The sequence below is a fragment of the Antechinus flavipes genome, chromosome 1, assembly GCF_016432865.1.
Source record: "Antechinus flavipes isolate AdamAnt ecotype Samford, QLD, Australia chromosome 1, AdamAnt_v2, whole genome shotgun sequence".
Lineage (NCBI taxonomy): Eukaryota > Metazoa > Chordata > Mammalia > Dasyuromorphia > Dasyuridae > Antechinus > Antechinus flavipes.
The window spans coordinates 341,238,514-341,251,858 of NC_067398.1; the positions used below are offsets into that span (position 1 = coordinate 341,238,514).

The 13,345-nt window shown below is 32.3% G+C and overlaps 1 protein-coding gene across 6 annotated transcripts in view; it reads right to left on the reverse strand.

Annotated features, from left to right (window-relative positions):
• The window catches only part of UNKL (unk like zinc finger), a 143,186-nt gene that overhangs the window by 40,664 nt on the left and 89,177 nt on the right, over positions 1-13,345 (reverse strand). For all 6 annotated transcript variants that reach the window (XM_051969409.1, XM_051969412.1, XM_051969411.1 and 3 more), the window contains one exon: positions 9,653-9,830. In XM_051969409.1, coding sequence (XP_051825369.1) covers positions 9,653-9,830 — 178 coding nt within the window. The remainder of the gene's footprint in view (positions 1-9,652; positions 9,831-13,345) is intronic.

The window sequence follows — 13,345 nt, forward strand, 5'->3', positions numbered from 1 at the left end:
AGTGTTTGCTAATACCATAGCAATGTTTCAATCTATAGATTGCAATGGAGCATATCGAGTTCAGACTTGCCTTCTTTATACATTTTAAAATTAAAATCACTAAGTCAGATCTTCCACAAGGTTTCAATTAGGGAAAAAAAAAAAGCTCTGAACACTGAAAAAAATCCACATTGTAAGTATATTTTAAAATCAATGTGATATTCAATAGCATATTATAAATTAACATGGCAGATTACTGAGGGCAAATTACATTACAAAAACATTTACTTGATAAAATCTTTTGAATTAGTTTGTTAAAAGAAATTAAGAAAGCTTACCAGCCCTAACTGCTGACTCACTGTCTGCAGCCTCTCCTCCTCCTCTACACACCAATTTAAACATAGAATCCTGCAAACGTACTAGCTAATCACAGCAACCTCTGATCACATGATTGGAGGCAGAATCTTCTGCCAATGAATTCAAATGCATTGGTTGCATCATGGAACTTTTATACATGGCTCATTCTGAGAGAATCTACCATTATTAACTCTGACACACAACAGCATATTATTCATAAAGCAATAAGGACAATATTCAAACAAAAATTATGATTTATGTCAGGTAGATAAATACATTCAAAAGTGAATACCAACTTTGGGAGGCATTTTAATAGACTCAATTGCAAATTCCAATTACAGGTTCCTACTCAATCTTGTCATTCTGAAAATAATCAGTTCCCTTTTTCCTTTTTTTTTTTCACTTTTCACTCAAGTCACCTTTTGATACCCTAAAGTTCTAGAAGAACATGCCAGAAGAATGCAGACTCTGGAAGATTCTACTGAGCTGGAAAATCTTCCAAGAAGGAGTCCAGTGAAAGACTGTGCCAATTGTCTGGCTTAGCAAGTTCAGAGAGGCTCCTCACTATGTTGGCAAAAGGGTAATGAATTCTTGACCATAATAATTCTTGGAATAGTCAATCAACAAGCACATAGGGACTAGGAAGAAAGTTAAACATTCTATAAGACCCAGGTTTGAATTCTACCTCAGACACCCATTAGCCTTGTGATTCTGGTTCAGGTCCCTTACCTTTTTTCAACCTGTTTTCTAATCTATAAAATGAATATAATAATAGCATTTACCTCATAAGACTTTTATGAGTTTCAAAGGACTATTAGTTTATGAAAAGCACTAGGCAATCGTGAAAGTTTTCAGCTACTAATTTGTAGAGGGGTTACAATATATCAAGAGACAGGATATCCATATTTATAAAATTACAAATCTTCCAAGTGCTAAAATAGTATTACGAAATTCAATTAGAATCAAATGCTTATCAAATATATACAAGCCACATTTTCACAAGAAAATGAGCTACTCTGAATTAAAGATTATCCAGAGGAATATAAATTTCTTCTGCACTGATTCCTTTTATTCAGTCTTCAAGTAATCTTGGGTTTTCAGAATCCTAAAAAATTCTTCCCTTGACAGCTTTTACCCTTTCCTCTATGCTTGTCACCTACTACTCCATTACTTTTCCCACTTCTCAAATGGTTCACATATATATTATTTGCAGTACCTATTTATTCTCTCCTAGATCCCTTAACATTTTGACTCCTACCTCTATCATTCCACTGAGTGTTCTTTTTAAGATGGATAACCCTTTTCTAGTAAAAAATTAAAAATTCTTATTTAAGTCCTATTGATTGTTACTGCTGCATTATGACAATGGTGATATTAACTCAGACTTCTTGAGACTATGTTTCTTTGGTTTTTATGGCATCTTACTTTCCTAGGATCTGACCATCACTATCGTCTTTGGCTCTTCCTTTAAATTGTGTATGTGGTCTTCTATTACTGAAGTGCTACTCATCCACCATTCTAACTTCAACCATAACCTTTGAACTGATATCTTAAATAACTGCCATCTCTAATTTATCAACTAAGTTCGAATTCTATATTTTCAATTGCCTAAAGGTCTTTTCTACTTGGACATCTGTCACTAATATGATGAAAAACAAATGAAAATGTTAGTTATAAAGGACCCTAGATATCATAGTCCAAAGCCCTTATATTATAGCTTAAACAAATGAGGCCAGACAAGTGAAGTCTTATATACTATTAGACCCCTAGATGTAAGAATAATTAACAGCTGAAGGTCATGAAACATATGACCTCCCAAAGAGAATAAATATGAGACAGAAAAGAATAATAACAAAAGGAAGAAAAATAGATTGTGTCTTATGTACCACTGCTCTTCCTTTCATCTCTTTATCATTTCTTCCTTACAAATTTACAGAAAAGCTCTATCAACTCCATATTCTTCAATCTGGTTAAGTGCCACTATCAATTGGTCCCATCTAATGAACTTTATCTGCCAATTCAAATTCTTGTTTCTACTAATCCAAATTCTATTACTTAAAAAAACCCAGGCTAAGTTCTAATTCTTATAGTTTTTCCAAACTACTAAAGGCCACACCAACATTTTTCTTTGAATTTCTATTGTACTAGCACATTATTTAGAATATATTTTGTTACCTTACATTATTCTCTAATTGTTTTATGTAAGTATTTAAGTCTACAAATAACTTTACATACATGAAGCCCTACAACAGACAGATATTAAGGTATCTGTTTGGTATATACTAAGATTATTACTACCTCTATTTTACAGATGAGAAATTGGAGACTTTAAAAGGTGAGGTGATTTCACCTAGTTATACCACTTATAAGGTAATAGTAATTTAGTTGACAGGGGTTACTTTGGGACAAACTTTATATGGCACTAACTTAAAAAAAATTTGTTGACTTGAATTTGGTCTTACTGGTTTAATAAATAAAAGGAGGAATCCAGTTATTTCACAATTCCATAAAAGCTATATTTATATAAACCTATATGATGGCTCTTTTTGAAATGACAAAGAACTGGAATTAAAGAATGTTCATCAACTGAGGAATGACTGAAAAGAGTATGTCATATGAAACAATGGAATATAACTGACTCATAAGAAATGGTGAAAGGAATGGTTTCAGATAAACTGAAGAAAACTTGTATAAACTGATGCAGAGTAAAATGAGCAAAACCTAGAGGATAATTTAAACAATAAACATTAACATAGTAAAGAAAAACAAGTAAAAAAGACTTTTAAGAACTATGATCAATATAATGACCAATCTTTTAGTCTGGAGAAAAAAAAATGACGAACTCAAGATGCAGAATGAAACATATATTTGGTTATCGATAATGTGATGGTATAGAAATTTGTTTTGTTTGATCATAATATATATTTGAAAGAGGAACTGCATTTTTTTTTCCTTTCAATGGAAAGGAGTGTGTGTAGAAGGTGGAAGAGGGAAAGAAATGGTTTAGTAAAAGTGTGCCAAAAGAGGGGGAAAGGTAAGAAAATAAGAGGAGCCATTAAAGCACATTTTAAAATGCATAGAACAGAAGACAAATAAGAACACGAGAAACAAATAGGATAGAAACTATCCTATCCCAAAAAATAGCCTACTGAATTTATTATTTACTTTAAATGAAAAGCAAACCATATATAATATACATTTGCAGGTTCCTGTACAATTTTTTTCTGTTCTGTTTTGTATATAAAAATGCCCATCTTATTTAGTGTTTGTAAAGTTCAAAATAAACAAAAAGAAACAAGAAATTAGAGAAAACTAACAAAATAAGATGATCAATTTGGAGCTGGTCTTAAGAGTTAAGATTAGGATTGATTAGGATTGGCAACCTAATCCAACATCATCATTTTACATATGAGGAAACCAACACCAAAGGGTTAAGTTAATTGAGCAAAGTCACACTAATAAGTAAATGTCAGAGCCAAGATTTGAGATCAGGTTTTTTGACCTGAGATTCTATCTTCTTTCCATACTGGAACATGAAGGTAAAAGAGATGTTATTAAAAACTTAAATCTCTAAGTTTATTACATTTTAATTAAGGTTTCCTAGGACTAATAAGGACCACAGCAAGAGAATTCCTAAATCTTAGGGCAGTTCTATGGGTCTATGTGGTGTAAGTTCTACTGGTGTAAAACAGAGCCAATCTGAGGTAATATGTAATATTCCCAAAATACTAGAGAACCTTTGGAAATTTTTTATCATTCTCATTTTCATAAGGGCAAGAATCAACATTTCACTCCCTCAGTTTAGAGCTCTTGCAATTACACAAAGAGTTATCCAAACTTACATCGTCATTCCAGGGAGCAAGTCAGCTTCTTTCTTTACACTAGAATTCCTGTGTTCCTGAATTCCTAGTTGCCACAACTGTTTTCAATGAAAATCAAATTTGTAAAATGGTCCATGTTTTAACTCAGATGACACCTCCTTTGGGAAGCTTTCTCTAATTCACCCGATTGTTAATTGCTCTCTCCCGCCTCAAATTACTCACTTATTTATTTGTATCTAAGCTGTATGCTACTCATAGCCCCCTAAAATAGAAGCTCTTGTCTAATGGAAGGACAAAGGACAAGGGTTCCTTCCTTCAGAGTAAGGACTCCCCCAGACTGGATTTTGTTTATACTCTAAACAGAAATCAGGTCTCCTATTTGGATGGGGGTTCATCCAAGAATGAGGAAAATATTCCCTGAGAGCTGATCTTATTAACCTGTTACGTCCTTCAGAAACAGACTGATTTTAGATAGAGCTGGGACTCTAAAGAGAAATTAGGAGAAAAGCCAGAATCACAAATTAATAAGTAGCTATTAATACTAACAATTTATCTCACTATACATTCCACAGCAGGGAAAACATTACCTTCACTATGTATGTATTTCCACATCCCCACACACAATTCCTAAGATTATACACTACTTTAAATCTAGTTTTCCATATCTCTTATTTTGAACTTTTGATAGTATTTTATCCTCACTTGTTCTGTCCCCTCTCCTCTAATTTAGATACCTCAATCACTGAACCTCCATTAAGACTGCAAATGGTTTGCCTGCTGTGGAGTTATTTCGGTTATATTTCACTCTTGGCAGACACTGGACTTTTCAGGTTAACAGAAGTTAGTGACTTGTCCAGGGTCACACAGCTAATAAGTATTTGAGGCCAGATGTGAACTCAAGTCTTCTTGACTCCAGGCCTAGTACTCTATCCACCTAGCTGCCCACAATTTTCCTACTCTGCTTTTAAAGAAACCTTTTTCCTTTGTCCAACATCTTTCTCTTATCAGGGCTCTTTTCCCCAGTATTTTTTCCTTTGATAAAATCTTTCTGGCAACCATGAGTCAGTTTTACTGTATTGTTTTCCTTTTGAAGAACTCCATTCCAAATCTTTCTCCAATTCCAACTCTGGGTTCCTTATCAATAATGTACATTCTTCTAAATCTATTTTCTATACAACAATTTGAACTCTATGCTACTCTACTAAAACTGCCAATGAAGAATCAATACAGGTATTACTCATGGAATAGGCTTTAACCATCAATCTTTACACTGGCCCTCTCCTCTTCTCAATTCCATATTCACCACAGACCAGGCCTTTGGCCAATTATATATCGTGCTTTTCATGTCACCTCAAAACCTGATAATTTTACCATTATATTTTGTACATTAGTTTGGTGCACTTAACAATAATTACAAGTTAGAAATGGATTGAAAACTTCAGTATTTAATTTTTTTCTATTAATGAACTTTGCAAATTATTATGTTGGCATTTTATTCAATTATTTGTTTGAATACACAGCACAGAAAAATAAGTTTAACAAGTGATCCTCAAATGCATCTATACAAAGAAATGCAGAATGAAGTCTGGAAATGCCTCCTGTTTTATACTTTCTAGGCTATATTTCTGTGGTATGTGAACACATGTAAAATATGAGGAAGAGTTTATTAGCTAACAAAATAGAAAGGCATTCTACTTTATAACATCTTAAATTTCAATTTATATGTGTTAGCTCTTTTTAAATTGTCATTAGTATTTTCTGGATAAAACTATATGGAAGCAATTTTTGAACTTAATTTTTTTTTTAATTTTTAATAGCTTTTTATTTACAAGTTATATGCATGGGTAATTTTACAGCATTGACAATTGATAAACCTTTCATTCCAATTTTTCCCCTCCTTCCCCTCACCCCCTCCCCTAGATGGCAGGATGACCAATACATGTTAAATATGTTAAAGTATAAATTAAATACAAAATAAGTATACATGTCCAAACCGTTATTTTGCTGTACAAAAAGAATCGGACTCTGAAATATTGTACAATTAGCCTGTGAAGGAAATCAAAAATGCAGGTGGGCAAAAATATAGGGATTGGGAATTCCATGTAATGATTCTTAGTTATCTCCCAGAGGTTTTTTGCTGGGCATAGCTGGTTCAGTCCATTACTGCTCCATTGGAACTGATTTGGTTCATCTCATTGCTGAAGATGGCCAGTTCCATCAGAATTGATCATCATACAGTATTGTTGTTGAAGTATATAATGATCTCCTGGTCCTGCTCATTTCACTCCGCAAAAAGGAAATATTCTTTAAAAAAACAGGCTATATAGAATTTAACTAAACTTTATTCTTCTTGAGGAGGAAAAAAAGTTATTTTTCTCAGACAACAAAATAGCTCTATCTAAGTCTATTAAAAGACAAACCTCAAAGAGATCAAATAAAATTGTTTGAGCTGGAATTGGTTTTAAAACCAAATGATGATTTGGAATGATAAAGATAAAGTACTGCACATTCCAAATTTTTAGTTGCTGTTATGTACAAAGATACGTGGATATTGAGGATATACAAAAAAAAGATAGGATCTTTATCAAAGGAGATAAAGTGCTACAGATGAATGAACAGAGATGAATGAATGAATGAATGAACTCTCAAGGAGAGTTTCAGATAAGCCTTGAAGCATGAGTAGGATTTTAAGAAGAAGAATGACAACTAATATGGGCAAGTCATAAAACCCTCTGAGCTTCAATAACCTCATCTGTAAGTTAAGGAGGTTGGACATGATGGCCCCTTCCAATTCTAAAATTAAATTCTTACAATTTAAAATCTTAGGAATTCAATTAGTAAAATATATAGGATTAGTTAAGTAGATATATATATCTGGGGGGGGGGGGAGGGGGGGGAGGTGTTGAATCATAAAATCCTGAAAACCTTATTGAAAAAATGAAAATGTAGGCAATTTCAAATAACAAACCAGTTATAATATAAATATGAAGTAAACTTTTATTTCACATGAGCTGTAAAACTTGCATAAGTCTCCTCCTATTTTACAATTAAATTAGTTGTCAAAAGACAATGAATGAAATATGGACCTTTTGAAAACAGAGTATTAATTAATACACTCCCAGATACAGATTTTTGTCCTGACTTCTTAGAAACAAAGTCAAGGGAAAAATGAAGACTTTCCCAGGTCAATGATTTGTTTTTATTTAGATATACTGTATACAAATATTCTGTCCTACAAGAGTCGTCAGATGGATCAGAATTATTAAGATCAAAGGTTTTTCCCATGACAGTCCTCCATTTAAGATTATGACCTACAAAGAGCTGAATTTTCATATAAACTTCATACAAGTTTCTTTAATAAGCAATGTCCTTTTCCTCTCAATTTCAAATACAAATGACAAAGATAAACTGTCCTTCATTTGTTTAAAATTTTGGTTTTAAGCAATAATGCTTATTGAAAAACATGAAATTTACAACTTTCTCAGGAGAATAAAAATAGTATATATGAGAAGATTCTAAGTTTTAACAAAGAAATTCAATGTGCTACTATTCTTCTCAAAGGAATTTGCACAAGTAGTTATAATATTTTTGATTCTCAATGGAGTACCAAAAGAAAATAAGATAGCTTGAGTTTAATTTTCCAAACAAAGACTTGGCAAACACTCAGGTGACCATGGAGAAACAAATATCTAAAGATCTCTCCATGATTCCTCCCTAAATAAAACTTGTAGTTCTTGATAACATATTTTTAAAAAATAAAACCAAAATGATCCAATAAAATAATTATTTTAAACCAGTTATGCCCAAATATTTTAGCAAAAATTTTTAAGGGTAAAGCATAGTGGAAACAACTCATAAAGAGCTTACAAAACAGCTTTAAAAGTATGTTCTAGACAATATGATACTACATTAGAAGAAAGTATGTTATCAGAATGTGAATGCCCTCTGCCATCTAAGAGTAAAGCGATGATGAAAAAATTTAAATACTGTAGACATGTTCCTAACGTGTAATCTGATATCCAACTGATTTTCAACTAATCATTTAAAAAGTCACTGATCCATAGTGGGCAAAATATATTCAACAAAAGGGCTATTTTAAAATAATTTATGATCCATATACTTTAGAATGGAAAAGTTTATGAAGATTTCAGTGAGCTGATAAATATTCTATATTTTCAAAGTCATCTGAAACCAATCTGAATACTCAGATAATATAATGAAATACATATGAAAATAGTATTACTATTTTGTTTTAATTACCTTTGCACTTCTACCAACTAGAATAATGCACCTATATAATGTAGGTACTTAAAATGTGTTAAATGAATTAATGCTTCATCAGCTTAGCTCCTACTGTAGACAGACTGGTTTAAGAAGGGAAATAAAATTTTAAGTGGGAAGAACTAAGATGGGATCAAAAAGAACTTGGGTCTTAGTTCTGGCTCTCCTATTTCCTGCAGTTTCTTCCTTGTGAAATCAAGACAATATTAGACTGTTAGGATGATATGAAGCTGGAATTCTTTAAATTGTAAAATGGTATGCAAATACAAGGACATACTACTACAGGATAGAAGTGTTCAGTTTCCACATTTCTAGGTATGAAAAAGTCCAAGTTTTAATTTTAAACTTATTGATAGAAAATGTCTCAACCACAGTTTCTTCCTTATAAAAATAACAAATATTGTTATTTATTGTTATTTTTTCTAGGTCATTAAAATAGTTTTTTGGGTATCTGATTGGTATAGCACTAAATAGTATCCATGAGCCATTAGGCTCAGTTCTACTGCTAGACCTATTCATAGAGAAGGAGGGTAGTGATTCTAATTTTCAAATGTTGGACAAGAAAACATTCAGGAGAAGTTAAAGAAGATACAGACAAGGTGGACATAGATTGCAACCTAAGTTTTAGCATAGGACCAAATCTGGCCAAGGAAGTGACAAGGCCAGTCTCTGCCAGGTTAACTTCCAGTATAAACTGATCTTTAGCCACTTTCATCTCTTTCCCTGTCCTACTATTACCCTTCTCTACCCCAGTGAAAATCTGGGACCAGAGAACTTGCCAGTGCTGGAAACGACTACTTACTACACATTGAATCACTCTTTCTAAGCCAAAGGAATTTCCTTCAGTTGATTGTATACAGGTTAGTTTTGATGCTTTTAAGATTTATGATCACAAATGAACTACACTAAAATCACATAAATTTAGCAGTTATGAATTTATTCATCTATTGTCTAATATGGCTCTTATAGTTTGGAAGGACTAAATTGGAGGGAAGACTTAAAAGGACTAAATGGTAATAGAAATACATTTTTTAACCTTATGGTGCGGTTAAGCCAAGTACTGCTTTTAACTGCATGTGACTAAAATCAACAGATGTAAAAAATGCAAATTATTTTTCAGTGAGCATTTCCAGAATATTTATCAAAAGAGAATAATCCTGAAAAGCTTTAACATAAATGCAAAAAGAAAAAAAAGAGGAAACACTTAGACTTACCTATTACTGATTCAACTGTATTACTCGGAGGGTAGAACGGGAGAGCTTTGGCATTGATAGCTGATAGAGTTGTAGGGGATGAACTACCTGATCCAATACTGGAAGCCAGACTAGAAGTTATACTGGAGGTTATACTTGAAGCAAGTGGGTTAACCACTGCAAACACACTGAGGTGGTTCTGTTTAAAAATATATAAATAAAATAAGCAAATGTATTTTTTTGACAGAAAAATATTAAAGTGACATAAAATACAATTAACTGGGAGAGGATGTGGAATAATTAAGCAAATTTGGAGGTATTATGGATTTCATGTGTTTCTGTGTATTCTGTTCCAAACCAAAGGATCAAGAAAAGTTAACTTTTCCAACTGTTTCAAATGATGTTTTAAAATTTCTAATATGTGACAAATATGACAACCAAATCATAAGCTACTTATTGCTAAAAAGCATTACCAAATGTGCAACCTTCCAGATTTGACAGACATAATCTGATTTTCCACAGAAAATTACTTTTAAAAAATCCCATCCCCACCCCCCAAAAAATTACTTTTAAGAAACAGGCATATGCCAGCATAAACAAACAGTGAATTTAGCTGGTGAAAACAGATGTGGTAACAATGGGGGGAAACGCTGATTCAATAAGCGTTTAAGTATTTTCCTGCATGCCTGCCTACACATATCTTAAGACAAAAGATCCGATCATAGCTTCATTTGTTCCTGACCAAAACAAAACAAAACAAAAAACCCAACAAAGATTTAAAGATCTTTCCTACTTCTTGGAAATGTGTGTTTGGAAGTTTACTTCTGTTGTGTGTGTATAAGAAGACATAGTAAATTATTTAAGTTCTGAGAATGATAATATTATTTTCCTCCTTTCCAAAGAGGGGACCAAAAAAGTTCATTCTTTAATTATCTCAGGAAAGTGAAAATTTGGACAAATTAGAATTATCTTTAATAAGTGAGAAAGGGCCAAGGTAAATCTTATTACACAATAATAGGCATATACTAGCACAATTTCAATTCAAAGAAAAAAGGGATCTAAAAAAATTAGCTTCCCTCAAACATAGCTGAAAGAACAAGGAAACTCTCAAAATTAAAAAAACTAATACTCTGGAAAGAGAATTAGAAAACACCTTTAATAGATTTTTATTAAATCAAAAATAGATCACTAAAAAGCACAGAACAGTTTCTGTCTGTAAAACAATTACATAACTGCTACCATATGATTCCCTATCTATAAATATTTAAATAAAAATGACTTTCTCCCTGTGTCACTTTCAATTTATTCACTTGATCAAAATAGTTTTCTGAGGCAATATTCTATTGCTGATGTCATTAAGAAAAGGAAAAAACATGGAAGTTATGTCAAATATGGGAAAGGTTAAGTGAAACTATTCCACCTAGTAATATTTTCTAAAACTTAATATTATCTTATCCCTTTCCTGTTTTTCCTTTCAGACCAAGCATTTGAGGGTGAAGTAAGGGGATGGAAATACTTCATCACTCTTCCCTCCTACCTCCAACATCCCATCCCATCCAAGCCTTATGAAAATATTAAAGATTAAAAAGACAGTTACAAGACATTCTAATCCTGATACTACAGCTTAAATATCAACTCGCCAACTCAACTCCAAACTGTGTATATCTGTGTCTGTGTGCATGGTGAAGAACTGTATGTCACAATGTGAAGTATCTTGATGCTCTTTTAACAAACATTATGTAAAAGCTTAATAAATTAGAAAGTATATGACATAAAATATTAATAATCACTCTAACACTATGACTTTAATTATCTTCCCAAAATCTTATGCTTTAGAAAGAAATGCAAAAAACTGGACGAGCTTTATTTATACATCTAACTACATACAGCATTTATAACTACTACTCAAGATATATGAGTTAATGCTCAGCAGTCATTTCCTGACTATTTATCATTCTACTCTTCTTGGAGTATTTATTTAAAAGAAAGCTATTTAAAAGAAATACCATCACTGTTAAGACTTCTTCAAAAGGCCCAAAATACCAGGTTGCTGGAAGCTTATAGCCATTTTCTAACTGCTAATAATTTAGTAAACAACTTTCTTGCCTTAAAAACAGAATCTTTAATTATGGGCTTTACAACTGGGCAGAATATCTTTTCAATACCCAAAGAAAGCTAAAATGTAAAATCTGTTAAGAGATCTTTGAAGTTATCTAGTCAAACCCTCTCATTTTACACGTATGCATTCTATTTGTCTTTTTAAAGGAAAAAATGTGGTTTGACTGAGGCACTGTGTTCCTTGATCCTAAGCTGATTCCTGATTATTCAAGGTGGTTAGATTTTGACTAAGGTTAGTCCAAGGGTTTGGAGAGCTTGAAGTTTAGAGTCAGAATATGGTACAGACTTAAAACATAAGTAGGAACTCCCTATAGCCACTTTACATATTTGCTCTTGTGTCAAAGATTTCTGTAAGTTAGTACCTGCACTAAATAATAAACTAAAAATAAAAAATATCACACAACACAAAAATAAATGTTTTATGTGTTATATTATAAATATAATAAACATGTTTATTAAAATAATTGAATAATAATAATAATAATAATAAACTGAGTACTTAGTACCTAGTAGAGAGCCTTCATATTGCAGATGTTCAATAAAAATTTGCTGAATGAGCAAACTAAGGCAAGAGTGGAGATGGGGACACCTCAACTGAAAAAGAGTGTGGCAAACTTAACCAATAATCCCAAAATGAACAAAATAGTAGAGAAGTGGCACGAATAGCTACAAATTAGAATGAATTACTACTTGCTTAGAAAGACTATATATGGACATGTTGCCCAGTTAGATACAATTCATTAACTTTCCTTCAAAGGAGATTATGGTATGATTATCAACAAGTGTCAAACTCCACCTTTTACAACTTTAAGTTTCAAAAGGTACATTTTCCTGGTCAACTAATATTTCTGATTCTCAATAAGAGTTCAATTACTCATCTCATTTCTTGATGGCTTCTCCAAGTTTACCATCATCCTCATTTAATTAATATAAAGATACCAAATCTTCCCTCCAAAGAATAGTCCACAGAAAAACTGTGGAATCCCCTGCCAGTAAAAAATTAAAAAAATAAAACAGAAAAAGACAAAACCCCAATAATTGCTAGTAAGTTGAGCCAATTGAAACTCACTCTAAGCCAACCACTACCTGATTTAGTTCTGTGAAGACTATTTGATATGGCAGAATTCAAGTGTATTTTTTTTGCCCAAGTTATAGTTTTTCAAATCCTTCTAACATATTGTTCATTATGCTTTCAATAGCAAACCATGATGCCTCCTTTCCAGTATATTTCCCAAATCTGGTATATCTACATAGAAAATGTGGAAAGACTCTTGATTGCATGGTATAGCCAGAGAGTTCAACCTTCAAGCATACAAGCATTACTGGGCAAAAGATTCACCTCTCCAAGGTACTCAAGTGGTACTTACCTGGTAAATAACCAATAGTGTTCAACTACAGGCTTTGGATACATAGTACTATGTCACTATTAATTAATTAAATATGGGGTTTCCCTATCAACTTCTACAAAATCTGGACAATCTCAGTATACGACAACTTATAGATACTAACCTGCAAAGGAAACATAGGTCTAAATATGTGGCCAAACTTTTTCCAATATTAGGAAACATGTTTGTACCTATTTTGTTTAATAGAAAA